Source organism: Pelophylax lessonae (genome assembly GCF_965119305.1).
Source record: "Pelophylax lessonae genome assembly, chromosome: 6".
NCBI classification, from domain to species: Eukaryota; Metazoa; Chordata; class Amphibia; order Anura; family Ranidae; genus Pelophylax; species Pelophylax lessonae.
Genome location: NC_138773.1, coordinates 1,692,820 through 1,713,238, shown reverse-complemented (window position 1 = coordinate 1,713,238; position 20,419 = coordinate 1,692,820). Strand labels below are relative to the sequence as shown.

General features: G+C 46.8%; 1 protein-coding gene across 1 annotated transcript; it reads left to right on the top strand.

Annotated features, from left to right (window-relative positions):
- Positions 1-344: 344 nt before the first annotated feature.
- Positions 345-19,127, top strand: DCTPP1 (dCTP pyrophosphatase 1). The gene is made up of 4 exons (XM_082262292.1): positions 345-441; positions 14,890-14,975; positions 15,860-15,970; positions 18,864-19,127. The coding sequence occupies exons 1-4, from the start codon at positions 433-435 to the stop codon at positions 19,123-19,125; spliced, it is 468 nt and encodes a 155-aa protein (XP_082118418.1). The 5' UTR covers positions 345-432; the 3' UTR covers positions 19,126-19,127.
- Positions 19,128-20,419: the final 1,292 nt, after the last annotated feature.

Here is a 20,419-nt window from a genome sequence, read left to right as displayed (position 1 = left end):
AAAGGGACATTTGTTAAAATAAAATAAAAAAAAGATAGCGTAAAAAGAAAAAAAACTATTTTTTTTTCCTAAAAGGGACGGAGTAAGAATAAAAGAAATACGAAATAAAATAAAAGATAGGAAAATATTAATTTGAAGGGACGGCATAAAAATGTTCAAATAATGTAAAAATTAAAAGGGCGGTGCAAACATCTTACAAAAAAATGGTAAAATGGGTGAATATTGTTTTGTTAATCAGTAAAGGGGAGGTCTCTGATTGGAGGATCGCTGCCGTCTTCTGGAGAGGCGGACACATGGGAGGGGCGGGTCTCGTTTCCATAGCAGCCGCGTGCTGCGCGGGAGAAGGGGCGCCGCTAATTGGTCGGAAGAGTTATATGTACGGAGGAGGCTCCGCCCTACCCGGAAGTGTCTACCGAGCCACGTGTGTACCGTATGATGGAGGTGAGAGGGAGAATTACTACTACAACAACTACTACCACCATCATTACCACTACTATCATCACAGCACTACTACCACCTATTCTTATCACAACATTACTACAAGCACTACTACCACCATCATCACTACTACTACTATCATCACTACAAGCACTACTACCACCATCATCCCTCCTACTACTACTACTACTACTATCATCACCACAAGCACTACTACCACCATCATCACTACTACTACCACCATCATCACTACCACTACTATCATTACTACTAGCACGACTACCACCATCATCACTACTACGGTCATTTTTATCAAAGGCACTACTACCACCATCATCCTCATCACTACCATAAGCGATACTACTATCACCATTACTACTATCATCACAAGCACTACTATCACTATCATCATCACTACTACTGTCATCACCACAGGCACTACTACCACCATCATCACTACTACTACCACCATCATTACCACTACCACCTATTCTTATCACAACATTACTACTACTACCACCATCATAAATACTACTGTCATTATCACAGCACTACTACTACCATCATCATCTATCACCACAAGCATGACTACTACTTCCATCACTACCACTGTCATCACAGCACTACTACCACCTATTCTTATCACAACATTACTACAAGTACTACTACCACCATCATCACTACTACTACTATCATTACTACAAGCACTACTACCACCATCATCACTACTACTACTATCATTACTACAAGCACTACTACCACCATCATCACTACTACTACTATCATTACTACAAGCACTACTACCACCATCATCACTACTACTACTATCATTACTACAAGCACTACTACCACCATCATCACTACTACTACTATCATTACTACAAGCACTACTACCACCATCATCACTACTACTACTATCATTATTACAAGCACTACTACCACCATCATCACTACTACTATCATTACTACAAGCACTACTACCACCATCATCACTACTACTACTACTACTACTATCATTACTACAAGCACTACTACCACCACCATCATCACTACTACTATCCTCATCACTACTACTACTATCATTACTACAAGCACTACTACTATCCTCATCACTACTACTACTATCATTACTACAAGCACTACTACCACCATCATCACTACTACTACTATCCTCATCACTACTACTACTATCATTACTACTAGCACGACTACCACCATCATCACTACTACGGTCATTTTTATCAAAGGCACTACTACCACCATCATCCTCATCACTACCATAAGCGATACTACTATCACCATTACTACTATCATCACAAGCACTACTATCACTATCATCATCACTACTACTGTCATCACCACAGGCACTACTACCACCATCATCACTACTACTACTACTATCATTACTACAAGCACTACTACCACCATCATCACTACTACTACTATCCTCATCACTACTACTACTATCATTACTACTAGCACGACTACCACCATCATCACTACTACGGTCATTTTTATCAAAGGCACTACTACCACCATCATCCTCATCACTACCATAAGCGATACTACTATCACCATTACTACTATCATCACAAGCACTACTATCACTATCATCATCACTACTACTGTCATCACCACAGGCACTACTACCACCATCATCACTACTACTACTACTATCATTACTACAAGCACTACTACCACCATCATCACTACTACTACCACCATCATTACCACTACCACCTATTCTTATCACAACATTACTACTACTACCACCATCATAAATACTACTGTCATTATCACAGCACTACTACTACCATCATCATCTATCACCACAAGCATGACTACTACTTCCATCACTACCACTATCATCACAGCACTACTACCACCTATTCTTATCACAACATTACTACAAGTACTACTACCACCATCATCACTACTACTACTATCATTACTACAAGCACTACTACCACCATCATCACTACTACTACTATCATTACTACAAGCACTACTACCACCATCATCACTACTACTACTATCATTACTACAAGCACTACTACCACCATCATCACTACTACTACTATCATTACTACAAGCACTACTACCACCATCATCACTACTACTACTATCATTATTACAAGCACTACTACCACCATCATCACTACTACTATCATTACTACAAGCACTACTACCACCATCATCACTACTACTACTACTACTACTATCATTACTACAAGCACTACTACCACCACCATCATCACTACTACTATCCTCATCACTACTACTACTATCATTACTACAAGCACTACTACCACCATCATCACTACTACTACTATCATTACTACAAGCACTACTACCACCATCATCACTACTACTACTATCATTACTACAAGCACTACTACCACCATCATCACTACTACTACTATCATTATTACAAGCACTACTACCACCATCATCACTACTACTATCATTACTACAAGCACTACTACCACCATCATCACTACTACTACTACTACTACTATCATTACTACAAGCACTACTACCACCACCATCATCACTACTACTATCCTCATCACTACTACTACTATCATTACTACAAGCACTACTACTATCCTCATCACTACTACTACTATCATTACTACAAGCACTACTACCACCATCATCACTACTACTACTATCCTCATCACTACTACTACTATCATTACTACTAGCACGACTACCACCATCATCACTACTACGGTCATTTTTATCAAAGGCACTACTACCACCATCATCCTCATCACTACCATAAGCGATACTACTATCACCATTACTACTATCATCACAAGCACTACTATCACTATCATCATCACTACTACTGTCATCACCACAGGCACTACTACCACCATCATCACTACTACTACTACTATCATTACTACAAGCACTACTACCACCATCATCACTACTACTACCACCATCATTACCACTACCACCTATTCTTATCACAACATTACTACTACTACCACCATCATAAATACTACTGTCATTATCACAGCACTACTACTACCATCATCATCTATCACCACAAGCATGACTACTACTTCCATCACTACCACTATCATCACAGCACTACTACCACCTATTCTTATCACAACATTACTACAAGTACTACTACCACCATCATCACTACTACTACTATCATTACTACAAGCACTACTACCACCATCATCACTACTACTACTATCATTACTACAAGCACTACTACCACCATCATCACTACTACTACTATCATTACTACAAGCACTACTACCACCATCATCACTACTACTACTATCATTATTACAAGCACTACTACCACCATCATCACTACTACTATCATTACTACAAGCACTACTACCACCATCATCACTACTACTACTACTACTACTATCATTACTACAAGCACTACTACCACCACCATCATCACTACTACTATCCTCATCACTACTACTACTATCATTACTACAAGCACTACTACTATCCTCATCACTACTACTACTATCATTACTACAAGCACTACTACCACCATCATCACTACTACTACTATCCTCATCACTACTACTACTATCATTACTACAAGCACTACTACCACCATCATCACTACTACTATCATTACTACAAGCACTACTACCACCATCATCACTACTACTATCATTACTACAAGCACTACTACCACCATCATCACTACTACTACTACTATCATTACTACAAGCACTACTACCACCATCATCACTACTACTATCCTCATCACTACTACTACTACTATCATTACTACAAGCACTACTACTACTATCATCACTACAAGCACTACTACCACCATCATCCCTACTACTACTACTACTATCATTACTACAAGCACTACTACCACCACCATCATCACTACTACTACTATCATTACTACAAGCACTACTACCACCATCATCACTACTACTACTATCCTCATCACTACTACTACTATCATTACTACAAGCACTACTACCACCACCATCATCACTACTACTACTATCATTACTACAAGCACTACTACCACCACCATCATCACTACTACTATCCTCATCACTACTACTACTATCATTACTACAAGCACTACTACCACCATCAGCACTACTACTACTATCATCACCACAAGCACTACTACCACCATCATCACTACTACTACTAATATCATTACTACAAGCACTACTACCACCACCATCATCACTACTACTACTATCATCACTACTACTATCATCACTACTACTACTATCATCACTACAAGCACTACTACCACCATCATCACTACTACTATCATTACTACAAGCACTGCTACCACCATCATCACTACTACTACTACTATCATTACTACAAGCACTACTACCACCATCATCACTACTACTACTACTATCATTACTACAAGCACTACTACCACCATCATCACTACTACTACTATCATCACCACAAGCACTACTACCACCATCATCACTACTACTACTACTATCATTACTACAAGCACTACTACCACCACCATCATCACTACTACTACTATCATTACTATCATCACTACTACTACAAGCACTACTACCACCATCATCACTACTACTATCATTACTACAAGCACTACTATCATTACTACAAGCACTGCTACCACCATCATCACTACTACTATCATTACTACAAACACTACTACCACCATCATCACTACTACTACTATCATTACTACAAGCACTACTACCACCATCATCATCACTACTACTACTATCATTACTACTACCACTACTATCATTACTACAAGCACTACTACCACCATCATCACTACTACGGTCATTTTTATCAAAGGCACTACTACCACCATCATCCTCATCACTACCATAAGCGATACTACTATCACCATTACTACTATCATCACAAGCACTACTATCACTATCATCATCACTACTACTGTCATCACCACAGGCACTACTACCACCATCATCACTACTACTACCACCATCATTACCACTACCACCTATTCTTATCACAACATTACTACTACTACCACCATCATAAATACTACTGTCATTATCACAGCACTACTACTACCATCATCATCTATCACCACAAGCATGACTACTACTTCCATCACTACCACTATCATCACAGCACTACTACCACCTATTCTTATCACAACATTACTACAAGTACTACTACCACCATCATCACTACTACTACTATCATTACTACAAGCACTACTACCACCATCATCACTACTACTACTATCATTACTACAAGCACTACTACCACCATCATCACTACTACTACTATCATTACTACAAGCACTACTACCACCATCATCACTACTACTACTATCATTACTACAAGCACTACTACCACCATCATCACTACTACTACTATCATTATTACAAGCACTACTACCACCATCATCACTACTACTATCATTACTACAAGCACTACTACCACCATCATCACTACTACTACTACTACTACTATCATTACTACAAGCACTACTACCACCACCATCATCACTACTACTATCCTCATCACTACTACTACTATCATTACTACAAGCACTACTACTATCCTCATCACTACTACTACTATCATTACTACAAGCACTACTACCACCATCATCACTACTACTACTATCCTCATCACTACTACTACTATCATTACTACTAGCACGACTACCACCATCATCACTACTACGGTCATTTTTATCAAAGGCACTACTACCACCATCATCCTCATCACTACCATAAGCGATACTACTATCACCATTACTACTATCATCACAAGCACTACTATCACTATCATCATCACTACTACTGTCATCACCACAGGCACTACTACCACCATCATCACTACTACTACTACTATCATTACTACAAGCACTACTACCACCATCATCACTACTACTACCACCATCATTACCACTACCACCTATTCTTATCACAACATTACTACTACTACCACCATCATAAATACTACTGTCATTATCACAGCACTACTACTACCATCATCATCTATCACCACAAGCATGACTACTACTTCCATCACTACCACTATCATCACAGCACTACTACCACCTATTCTTATCACAACATTACTACAAGTACTACTACCACCATCATCACTACTACTACTATCATTACTACAAGCACTACTACCACCATCATCACTACTACTACTATCATTACTACAAGCACTACTACCACCATCATCACTACTACTACTATCATTATTACAAGCACTACTACCACCATCATCACTACTACTATCATTACTACAAGCACTACTACCACCATCATCACTACTACTACTACTACTACTATCATTACTACAAGCACTACTACCACCACCATCATCACTACTACTATCCTCATCACTACTACTACTATCATTACTACAAGCACTACTACTATCCTCATCACTACTACTACTATCATTACTACAAGCACTACTACCACCATCATCACTACTACTACTATCCTCATCACTACTACTACTATCATTACTACAAGCACTACTACCACCATCATCACTACTACTATCATTACTACAAGCACTACTACCACCATCATCACTACTACTATCATTACTACAAGCACTACTACCACCATCATCACTACTACTACTACTATCATTACTACAAGCACTACTACCACCATCATCACTACTACTATCCTCATCACTACTACTACTACTATCATTACTACAAGCACTACTACTACTATCATCACTACAAGCACTACTACCACCATCATCCCTACTACTACTACTACTATCATTACTACAAGCACTACTACCACCACCATCATCACTACTACTACTATCATTACTACAAGCACTACTACCACCATCATCACTACTACTACTATCCTCATCACTACTACTACTATCATTACTACAAGCACTACTACCACCACCATCATCACTACTACTACTATCATTACTACAAGCACTACTACCACCACCATCATCACTACTACTATCCTCATCACTACTACTACTATCATTACTACAAGCACTACTACCACCATCAGCACTACTACTACTATCATCACCACAAGCACTACTACCACCATCATCACTACTACTACTAATATCATTACTACAAGCACTACTACCACCACCATCATCACTACTACTACTATCATCACTACTACTATCATCACTACTACTACTATCATCACTACAAGCACTACTACCACCATCATCACTACTACTATCATTACTACAAGCACTGCTACCACCATCATCACTACTACTACTACTATCATTACTACAAGCACTACTACCACCATCATCACTACTACTACTACTATCATTACTACAAGCACTACTACCACCATCATCACTACTACTACTATCATCACCACAAGCACTACTACCACCATCATCACTACTACTACTACTATCATTACTACAAGCACTACTACCACCACCATCATCACTACTACTACTATCATTACTATCATCACTACTACTACAAGCACTACTACCACCATCATCACTACTACTATCATTACTACAAGCACTACTATCATTACTACAAGCACTGCTACCACCATCATCACTACTACTATCATTACTACAAACACTACTACCACCATCATCACTACTACTACTATCATTACTACAAGCACTACTACCACCATCATCATCACTACTACTACTATCATTACTACTACCACTACTATCATTACTACAAGCACTACTACCACCATCATCACTACTACGGTCATTTTTATCAAAGGCACTACTACCACCATCATCCTCATCACTACCATAAGCGATACTACTATCACCATTACTACTATCATCACAAGCACTACTATCACTATCATCATCACTACTACTGTCATCACCACAGGCACTACTACCACCATCATCACTACTACTACTATCATTACTACAAGCACTACTACCACCATCATCACTACTACTACTACTACTACCACCATCATTACCACTACCACCTATTCTTATCACAACATTACTACTACTACCACCATCACCACAAGCATGACTACTACTTCCATCACTACCACTGTCATCACAGCACTACTACTACCACCATCATCTACGGTCATTGTTATCACAAGCTCTACTACTACCACTATCATCACTACTATCATTGTCATCACCACAAGCACTACTACCACCATCATCACTTCTACGGTCATTGTTATCACAGCACTACTACTATGATTACTACAAGCACTACTACCACCATCACTACTACGGTCATTTTTATCAAAGGCACTACTACCACCATCATCCTCATCACTACCATAAGCGATACTACTATCACCATTACTACTATCATCACAAGCACTACTATCACTATCATCATCACGACTGTCATCACCACAGGCACTACTACCACCATCATCACTGCTATTGTCATTTTTATCAAAGGCACTACTACCACCATCATCATCATCATCACTACTATTACCATAAGCACTACTACTATCATCATCACTACTACTGTCATCACCATCATCATCATTACTACTATCATTCCTATCACAAGCACTACTACCACAACCATCACTACTACTATCACCATTTCCACTACTATCACAAGCACTACTACTGGTGGCGGCAAGGGATTGGTGGGGGAGGGTCTCCCTTGTTGGGGGGATTGGTGGGGGAGGGTCTCCCTTGGTGGGGGGTCTCGGTGGTCCCTTTGTGGGGGGATTGGTGGGGGGGCCTCTGTGGTGGCGGGTGGGTCTCCCTTTGTGGGGGGATTGGTGGCGGGGGGGGGGGTCCTCTGTGGTGGTGCGGTGGGGAGGGTCTTCTTTGGTGGGGGTAGTCTGTGGTGGGGGGGTCTCCCTTTGTATTGGGATTGGTGGCGGGGGGGTCCTCTGTGGTGGTGCGGTGGGGAGGGTCTTCTTTGGTGGTGGGGGGAGTCTGTGGTGGTGGGGGATGGTCTCCCTTTGTGGTGGGATTGGTGGGGGGTCTCTGTGGTGGGATTGGTGGGGGGTCTCTGTGGTGGGATTGGTGGGGGGTCTCTGTGGTGGGATTGGTGGGGGGTCTCTGTGGTGGGATTGGTGGGGGGTGTCGTGTCGAGGAATGCCCTCCGTCGGATAATGCCCGGGTCGGACTGCGCATGCTCCGTAAGTGACGTCACCCTGTCAGAACAGCTGATCGGCTGGGGTTGGCGCGTGCGCAGTCCGTCGGGGGCACAATCCGACGAGAGACAGAGCGGGGAAGAATGTAATGTCAGATTCTAACTCGCTCTGTACGATGATTACACATATGAAGATATATGTAACTATCTATATATATATATATATATATATTATAGTAGTATAGTATATTATATAGTATCTATGTGTGTGTGTGTATATATATATATATAGCTATATATAACTCATATGGCACACATTAAAGGGGCACTCTGACCGTGGGTCATAAAGGAGCTATGTGACTGGGACACATAAAGGGGCACTCTGATAGGGACACACTGGATGTAAAGGGGGACTCTGACTGGGAGACTGATATAAAGGGGGACTCTGATAGGGAAGCACTGGATGTAAAGGAGCACTCTAATGGGGACACGGATGTAAAGGAGGACTTTGACGGAGGCACAGACACAGGCCAAATTACGGCGGGGGGACATGAACTGCATGACGGCGGGGACACAGGGTGGATGACGGCAGGGACAGGGGCTGAATGACAGGGGGAAACAGGCTGCATGATGAGGGACACACTGATGAGGCACAAATGAGGAGGCATTCATTGGCATGATTTAGACAGATGGGCATGAGACACAGGTGGGCATAAATAGGGCAGAGATGGGCATGGATGAGGCAGAGATGGGCATGGATGAGGCAGAGATGGGCATGGATGAGGCAGAGATGGGCATGGATGAGGCAGAGATGGGCATGGATGAGGTAGGGGCGGTGCCCATCGGTTTGTACAGCGTGCGAGGAGAGAGCTAAACCAGACATGCAGCGTTCTGTTGACAAATGATCGCTCTGTCATTGGATGGAGCGATCACATGGTAAATGGCCCCTGTCGTTGGCCCTTTAACACAATCCGTGGGAAGCGCGATTCGGATGTCTCTGTACGCCCTCCCAGAATAGGCCGACCACGCTGTAGCCATCATTGGGCTATGCCCTGGTCGACAAGTAGTTAATCCCCATAGTCTTAGCTATCCGATATTACCCGTAAAGCGGGGCTTTGCATTACTTATGTTCTGCAATATTTGGCCAAACTCGATCACAATGCCAGTCTCTGTGAAAATTAGGCATTGCCCCCAAAAAATGTGTGTGGCTACTGGAGGTCCTCTAGTATAAGTTTGCCAAGTATGGTGCCCTGAACCCCCGTGGTTTGGGCTCTACATTTATAGAAGCTTGGCCTGCTATGTTAATCTATGGCAGAGTCTTAGTCTGGAAATTTGAGGGGCTACAGCTAGGACCCCAAATGAGTCCGGGGGCCATATTTGGCCCAGAGGTAGGGGGGTCCTTCCTTTACCACCCCAAACATTTTGGGGTTTGTTAGCTCAAAATTTCCTGATCAACTTTTTCTAGGGCCCCTTGAGAGTATGTGGCCCCCGGGCCATACGGCACAGCAGGGAGTGCTGGATACCATTGGACTATTCTGCGGTGGTCAGCTAAAGTCTACCCCAATGCAGGTCCCTGTGAAAATAAAGCATTGGCCCCAAACAAATGTATGTGCCAAATTTGGTGCCCCTGAGCACCGTGGTTCGGCTACCACAGGGCCCTACATTTAAGCTAGCCTGGCCCATTATGTTAATCTATGGTGCAGGAATTTGAGGGGCCACAGATTGGGCCCCAAATTAGTCCAGAGGCCCAGAGGTAGGGAAGGTCTTCCTTTACCACCTCTACATTTTTGAGGTCGCTAGCCTGAAGTTTTATGGTCAGCTTTTTAGGGGGCCCCTTGGGAGTGTGTGGCCCTCGGGCACTAATGCGGAGTGGGGATTGGTGAGTACTGCAGGAATCTCTGGACTCTTAGCTATTTAACAATATTTGCAGAGCTTGGCTCTGCAGTTCCTATGTCCTGCGGTGGTTGGGCAAATTCCACTCCCATGAAGGTCCTCATGAAAATTAAGCATTGGCCCCAAAAAAATTTTGTGGCCCCTGGGGGTCCTCTAGTAACCCTATACCAAGTTTGGTGCCCCTGGGCAACATCGTTCCGCTACCATGGGGCCCTAGATTTAGGCTAGTTTGGCCTAGCCTATGGTAATATATGGCGCAGTAGGGAATTTTGGAGGGGCCACAGCGTGGGCCCCAAACATGTTCAGGGAACCTGGACTCTTTCAGGGCCTGGGCTGTGGCCCCTCAAATTCCCACCCCCATCAGAGTCATGGATTAACATAGCGGGCCAATGTACCATAAATTTAGTGCCCTGTGGTACCCAAATCACGGGGGGATATGGTCACCAACTTGGTACAGGGATACTAGCTGACCCCCAGGGTCACACACAAATTTCTTTGTGGACGATGCCTAATTTTCACGAGGACTGGCATGGGCGTCAAATTTGCACAAATACTGTAGAACATAGGTACCAGTGAGCCCTGCTCCGCAGGTAACATTGGATAGCTAAGAATATTGGGATTAATATGGTTTCCAGCAGTCCCTTCTCCACGGTACTGCCCCAGGGCCACACACTCCCAAAAGGCCCCTGAAAAAGTTGACCAGAAAATTTCAGGCTAGCTACTCCAACATTTTCAGAGTGGTAAAGGAAGATCTCCCCTACCACTGTGCCAAATATGGTCCCCTGGACTTGTTTGGTGCCCGAGCTGGGGCCCTGCAACTGTGCCCACTCGAAGATTGCCATACTGCACCAAGCTGACCTAAATTATGGGCCTAGTGGTACCTGAACCCTGGTGGCTAGGGGCCTCAAACGTGGCAGGGGCCACATGCTTTTTTCAGGACCAATGCTTAATTGTTACAGGGACCTGCATAGGGGTCGATTTGGCTAACCACCACTATGGAATACAGGAACTGCAGAGCAGCGCTATACAGATACTGCTGAATAGCTAAGAGTCCAGCTAAGAGTCCGGGGATTCCTGCGATATCCAGCACTCCCCGCTGCATGGTACGGGCCGAGGGCCGCAAACTCTCAAGTGGCCCTGGAAATAGCTCGGGCCCCAAATTAGTCTGGGGGGCCATATTTTGCACGGAGGTAAGGGAGGGCTCCCTTTACCAAGCATTTTGGAGTCGCTAGCCCAAAATGTACTGGTCAACTATTTCCAGAGAAAAGGCTCTGCAAATATTGTTAAATAGCTAAGAGTCCAGAGATTCCTGCAGTACTCACCAATCCCCACTCCGCATTAGTGCCCGAGGGCCACACACTCCCAAGGGGCCCCCTAAAAAGCTGACCATAAAACTTCAGGCTAGCGACCTCAAAAATGTAGAGGTGGTAAAGGAAGACCTTCCCTACCTCTGGGCCTCTGGACTAATTTGGGGCCCGATCTGTGGCCCCTCAAATTCCTGATCGCGGCTGCACCATAGATTAACATAATGGGCCAGGCTAGCTTAAATGTAGGGCCCTGTGGTAGCCGAACCACGGTGCTCAGGGGCACCAAATTTGGCACATACATTTGTTTGGGGCCAATGCTTTATTTTCACAGGGACCTGCATTGGGGTAGACTTTAGCTGACCACCGCAGAATAGTCCAATGGTATCCAGCACTCCCTGCTGTGCCGTATGGCCCGGGGGCCACATACTCTCAAGGGGCCCTAGAAAAAGTTGATCAGGAAATTTTGAGCTAACAAACCCTAAAATGTTTGGGGTGGTAAAGGAAGGACCCCCCTACCTCTGTGCCAAATATGGCCCCCGGACTCATTTGGGGTCCTAGCTGTAGCCCCTCAAATTTCCAGACTAAGACTCTGCAATGGATTAACATAGCAGGCCAAGCTTCTATAAATGTAGAGCCCAAACCACGGGGGTTCAGGGCACCATACTTGGCAAACTTATACTAGAGGACCTCCAGTAGCCACACACATTTTTTGGGGGCAATGCCTAATTTTCACAGAGACTGGCATTGTGATCGAGTTTGGCCAAATATTGCAGAACATAAGTAATGCAAAGCCCCGCTTTACGGATAATATCGGATAGCTAAGACTATGGGGATTAACTACTTGTCGACCAAGGCATAGCCCAATGATGGCTACAGCATGGTCGGCCTATTCTGGGAGGGCGTACAGAGACATCCGAATCGCGCTTCCCACGGATTGTGTTAAAGGGCCAACGACTGGGGCCATTTACCATGTGATCGCTCCATCCAATGACAGAGCGATCATTTGTCAACAGAACGCTGCATGTCTGGTTTAGCTCTCTCTTCGCACGCTGTACAAACCGATGGGCACCGCCCCTACCTCATCCATGCCCATCTCTGCCTCATCCATGCCCATCTCTGCCTCATCCATGCCCATCTCTGCCTCATCCATGCCCATCTCTGCCTCATCCATGCCCATCTCTGCCCTATTTATGCCCACCTGTGTCTAAATCATGCCAATGAGTGCCTCCTCATTTGTGCCTCATCAGTGTGTCCCTCATCATGCAGCCTGTTTCCCCCTGTCATTCAGCCCCTGTCCCTGCCGTCATCCACCCTGTGTCCCCGCTGTCATGCAGTTCATGTCCCCCCGCCGTAATTTGGCCTGTGTCTGTGCCTCCGTCAAAGTCCTCCTTTACATCCGTGTCCCCATTAGAGTGCTCCTTTACATCCAGTGCTTCCCTATCAGAGTCCCCCTTTATATCAGTCTCCCAGTCAGAGTCCCCCTTTATATCAGTCTCCCAGTCAGAGTCCCCCTTTACATCAGTGTCCCCATCAGAGTCCCCCTTTACATCAGTGTCCCTATCAGAGTGCCCCGTTATGTGTCCCAGTCACATAGCTCCTTTATGACCCACGGTCAGAGTGCCCCTTTATTATTGCAGTCGGCGTGCCCCTTTAGTATTTCAGAGTGCTCCTTTAATGTGTCCCCTATGAGTACTGATCGTAGTATTTCAGGGTGCCCCTTTAATGTGCCATATGAGTTATATATAGCTATATATATAGTAACTGTATGTATGGATGGATGGATGGATAGATTTAGAATCTTCATATGTGTAATCATCGTACAGAGCGAGTTAGAATCTGACATTACATTCTTCCCCGCTCTGTCTCTCGTCGGATTGTGCCCCCGACGGACTGCGCACGCGCCAACCCCAGCCGATCAGCTGTTCTGACAGGGTGACATCACTTACGGAGCATGCGCAGTCCGACCCGGGCATTATCCGACGGAGGGCATTCCTCAACACGACGGGGTCTCTGTGGTGGGATTGGTGGGGGATCTCTGTGGTGGGATTGGTGGGGGATCTCTGTGGTGGGATTGGTGGGGGGTCTCTGTGGTGGGATTGGTGGGGGGTCTCTGTGGTGGGATTGGTGGGGGGGGTCCCTATTTCCGATTGATTCCTAACATTAGTTTCTGTTGCCCTGCAGAGCTCTCCGGTGTCTCAGCCTCTCAGTCCTCCCAGCTGCCCTCAGACGGAGTTCCGGTTCAGCGACTCCCCCAGTATGGAAGAAATGTGAGTGTCATGTGACTGGGCTGGGTTCCCGGGCATGGGAGGGGGGCGTTTACAGAGCCTGGAAGCACCCTGATGTTTATACCTCATCCCCCCAATGACCGCCCCCTTTGATGGTCACCCTCCAGGCTTGCACCCCCCCCTTTGATGGTCACCCTCCAGGCTTGCACCCCCCCCTTTGATGGTCACCCTCCAGGCTTGTACCCCCCTTTGATGGTCACCCTCAAGGCTTGCACCCCTCTTTGATGGTCACCCTCAAGGCTTGCACTCCCCTTTGATGGTCGCCGTGCTGGCCCCCCCCATGGCCATCCTCCGTGCTGGCACCCCCCCCCCCCCCCATGGTTAGGTGTTGATGTGAGTTGGTGTAGATCAGGCTCTCTGTACACACCTACACCTTCCTGTGTAATGTGGTTATAGCTCAGGAAAGGGAAGGCCGCTGAGGCTGTGCAGTGCGGTGTGCACTCTGATGGGGGAGGGGATGCATGGGAGCTGCTAAACGACAATTCTCAGCCAACACTGCCAGACAGTTTAAGGTCAGACAGAGCATTGGCAGTGCATGCTGGGAGTTGTAGTAAGTAGCATCTGCAAAGATCCTCATCCAATCAGAGGGTAGGGTGATCTGATTGGGAGTACCTCTGTTCAGCCAGATAGTTCCTTTCCTTACTCTTAGTTGGTGGGGTGGGGGTCTCACTTGGAATTCTGGGTAATCCTCTGCTGACCCCTAGCAGTGATATATTGCACCCCTCAGTCTGGGGGTCGGGGTAATCTTGGTAATGCGTTTCTCTTATGTAGGGGAAGTTTTATAGCCGATACAATAAAAGGGTTTTGACACAAATTGGTTCAGAGATCAGATTATCAACCTACAGAAATCTCCTTTTTCTTTCTAGCCGCCAGCGCCAGGCTCAGTTCACCGCCGAGAGAGACTGGAACCAGTTCCATCAACCCCGAAACCTTCTGCTGGCTCTGGTTGGGGAAGTGGGCGAGGTGGCAGAGCTCTTGTGAGTATGTTTGGCCTGGTGGGATGTTGGGGTCAGAGACTGGTGGTAGTATGGAGGGTTCTGGTCAGACTTGGTGTAGTAGACAGCTGGTGGTAGTATGGGGGGTTCTGGTCAGACTTGGTGTAGTAGACAGCTGGTGGTAGTATGGAGGGTTCTGGTCAGACTTGGTGTAGTAGACAGCTGGTGGTAGTATGGAGGGTTCTGGTCAGACTTGGTGGAGTAGACAGCTGGTGGTAGTATGGGGGGTTCTGGTCAGATGTGGTGTAGTAGACAGCTGGTGGTAGTAGGGAGGGCTCTGGTCAGACTTGGTGTAGTAGACAGCTGGTGGTAGTATGGAGGGTTCTGGTCAGACTTGGTGTAGTAGACAGCTGGTGGTAGTATGGAGGGTTCTGGTCAGACTTGGTGTAGTAGACAGCTAGTGGTAGTATGGAGGGTTCTGGTCAGATGTGGTGTAGTAGACAGCTAGTGGTAGTATGGAGGGTTCTGGTCAGATGTGGTGTAGTAGACAGCTAGTGGTAGTATGGAGGGTTCTGGTCAGACTTGGTGTAGACAGCTGGTGGTAGTATGGAGGGTTCTGGTCAGACTTGGTGTAGTAGACAGCTGGTGGTAGTATGGAGGGTTCTGGTCAGACTTGGTGGAGTAGACAGCTGGTGGTAGTATGGAGGGTTCTGGTCAGATGTGGTGTAGTAGACAGCTGGTGGTAGTATGGAGGGTTCTGGTCAGACTTGGTGGAGTAGACAGCTGGTGGTAGTATGGAGGGTTCTGGTCAGACTTGGTGTAGTAGACAGCTGGTGGTAGTATGGAGGGTTCTGGTCAGACTTGGTGTAGTAGACAGCTGGTGGTAGTATGGAGGGTTCTGGTCAGACTTGGTGTAGTAGACAGCTGGTGGTATGATGGCGGGTTCTGGTCAGACTTGGTGTAGTAGACAGCTAGTGGTAGTATGGAGGGTTCTGGTCAGATGTGGTGTAGTAGACAGCTAGTGGTAGTATGGAGGGTTCTGGTCAGACTTGGTGTAGACAGCTGGTGGTAGTATGGAGGGTTCTGGTCAGACTTGGTGTAGTAGACAGCTGGTGGTAGTATGGAGGGTTCTGGTCAGACTTGGTGTAGTAGACAGCTGGTGGTAGTATGGAGGGTTCTGGTCAGACTTGGTGTAGTAGACAGCTGGTGGTAGTATGGAGGGTTCTGGTCAGACTTGGTGTAGACAGCTGGTGGTAGTATGGAGGGTTCTGGTCAGACTTGGTGGAGTAGACAGCTGGTGGTAGTATGGAGGGTTCTGGTCAGATGTGGTGTAGTAGACAGCTGGTGGTAGTATGGAGGGTTCTGGTCAGACTTGGTGGAGTAGACAGCTGGTGGTAGTATGGAGGGTTCTGGTCAGACTTGGTGTAGTAGACAGCTGGTGGTAGTATGGAGGGTTCTGGTCAGACTTGGTGTAGTAGACAGCTGGTGGTAGTATGGAGGGTTCTGATCAGACTTGGTGTAGTAGACAGCTGGTGGTAGTATGGAGGGTTCTGGTCAGACTTGGAGTAGACAGCTGGTGGTAGTATGGAGGGTTCTGGTCAGATGTGGTGTAGTAGACAGCTGGTGGTAGTATGGAGGGTTCTGGTCAGACTTGGTGTAGTAGACAGCTAGTGGTAGTATGGAGGGTTCTGGTCAGATATGGTGTAGTAGACAGCTGGTGGTAGTATGGAGGGTTCTGGTCAGACTTGGTGGGGTGGAGGGTTGGGTGGTATGATGGAGGGTCCTGGTCAGATGTGGAGGGTTGGGCGGTGTGGTGGAGGGTTCTTGTCAGATGTGGAGGGTTGGGCGGTGTGGTGGAGGGTTCTTGTCAGATGTGGAGGGTTGGGTGGTATGATGGAGGGTCCTGGTCAGATGTGGAAGGTTGGTGGTATAATGGATTCTGGTCAGATTGGGTGGTATGATGGAGGGTTGGGTGGTATGATGGAGGGTCCTGGTCAGATGTGGAGGGTTGGTGGTATAATGGATTCTGGTCAAATTTGGTGGGGTGAGGGTTGGGCGGTGTGGTGGAGGGTTGGGCGGTGTGGTGGAGGGTTCTTGTCAGATGTGGAGGGTGGGTGGTATGGTGGAGGGTGGGTGGTATGGTGGAGGGTTGGGTGGTATGATGGAGGGTCCTGGTCAGATTTGGTGGGATGGAGGGTTGGGTGGTATGATGGATTCTGGTCAGATTTGGTGGGGTGGAGGGTTGGGTGGTATAATGGAGGGTCCTGGTCAGATGTGGAGGGTTGGGCGGTGTGGTGGAGGGTTGGGCGGTGTGGTGGAGGGTTGGGCGGTGTGGTGGAGGGTTGGGCGGTGTGGTGGAGGGTTGGGCGGTGTGGTGGAGGGTTGGGCGGTGTGGTGGAGGGTTGGGCGGTGTGGTGGAGGGTTGGGCGGTGGGGTGGAGGGTTGGGCGGTGGGGTGGAGGGTTGGGCGGTGGGGTGGAGGGTTGGGGGGTGGGGTGGAGGGTTGGGCGGTATAATGGAGGGTCCTGGTCAGATGTGGAGGGTTGGGTGGTGTGGTGGAGGGTTGGGCGGTGTGGTGGGGTGGAGGGTTGGGTGGTATAATGGAGGGTCCTGGTCAGATGTGGAGGGTTGGGCGGTGTGGTGGAGGGTTGGGCGGTGTGGTGGAGGGTTGGGCGGTGTGGTGGAGGGTTGGGCGGTGTGGTGGAGGGTTGGGCGGTGTGGTGGAGGGTTGGGCGGTATAATGGAGGGTCCTGGTCAGATGTGGAGGGTTGGGTGGTGTGGTGGAGGGTTGGGCGGTGTGGTGGGGTGGAGGGTTGGGCGGTGCGGTGGAGGGTTCTTGTCAGTCATGGTTGGTGTTGGTTCCTTCTATTGGGGGAGTTGCATATATATCTCGGTTTGGCTCTCTTCTCCGTGGTCTGACGCGTTTTGTCTTCCAGTCAGTGGCAGGGCGAAGTCTCGGAAGGTCTCCCCGGGTGGTCGCAGTCTCAGCGGGAGTCCCTCTCTCATGAGCTCAGTGACGTCCTCATCTATCTGCTGGAACTGGCAGAGAAATGCCATGTGGATCTCCCACGCGCCGTCCTTGCCAAGATGGAGCTGAACGCCAAGAAGTATCCGGCTGCCCGGGTGCAGGGGAGCGCCAAGAAATATACGGAGTACAGCGCTGCAGAGAATGGACCGGCCAGCAGTCCCAGCCAATAGCAGCTCCTCGTTCCCGGGGTGATGCATTGTACACGGACGGTGGTTGTGGTGGGCGGGGCGTTCCCATGGCGATGGTTCAGATCTTTCACCGTTTTAGAGTTTCTCTTTAGTTCTGTTTTGTGGTATTTGTGGCTGAGCTGGCGGAGGCCCAGATATTTCTCCTCTTCCTGGAAGCGCTCTGACTTCTGGTTAACCCTCTGCGGTTGGAGGAGGGTGGGGGAGCTTTCTGTGCTCAGCGATCGCCCTCATCCTGTCACTGTGCATGTGAGGGAGGCGGTGACACCATAACGGGGACACCACAGAGGTCAGCCATAACCACCATTGCTTGTTTTAGTTCGATAAAACGTTCTTCCTCTTTTTTTTATACGACGTTCAGGCCGCGTTGTTTAGCGGCTCGTATTTTAGGTGACGCTGTACACGGGTGGGGGAGGTGTGCATCACATTGCCTGCTACCTGTGAGCAGATCCGAGATGAAGGGTCACCTGACCTCCAGGGGCCCCTAAAAGCCCAGAAGCTGTTATTTTATTTTTAGGGTGGAGAAGTGTTTTTTTTTTTTTTTAAGTATCCCTGTCTCCAAAGGAGAGATCTCCCCCATTTCCTGTCCTGGTGTCTCCAGTGGAGACATCTCCCCCATTTCCTGTCCTGGTGTCTCCAGTGGAGACATCTCCCCCATTTCCTGTCCTGGTGTCTCCAGTGGAGACATCTCCCCCATTTCCTGTCCTGGTGTCTCCAGTGGAGACATCTCCCCCATTTCCTGTCCTGGTGTCTCCAGTGGAGACATCTCCCCCATTTCCTGTCCTGGTGTCTCCAGTGGAGAGATTTCCTCCAATTCCTGTCCCGGTGACAACGGTTTTCACCAGACCAGAATCCAGTGTAAAGGGCCATACACACTATAAGATTTCCTTCAGATTTACCTTTTCTATGTAGTGAAGGGTCGGCCGGATTCCATACAAATGGAAAGTGTTTAGGTCTGACCTCATATTATCTGGTTTTGGTAAATCTAAAGGAAAAGTCTTCAGAAAATCTAAGTGTGTATGGCCCATAAGACTGGGGGAAGGTGATTGGTTGTGGGTTTTGCCAATCTCCCTATGGGAACCTATGATAGGCTTGTACCCGGAGTAACCAGACAGCGGTGTCGGTCCTGCACTGCTCTGTATTCTCCCTGGGAGGACAGCGCAGATCTATGGGGGAACTCCGGAGGGGATTTTACTGTAATGACTGTTTTTTAGTTGTGAATTGTTTTCTGTATTGATGGCAATAACCTGATTAAACCTACGGTTATCCTCTCCTTGTC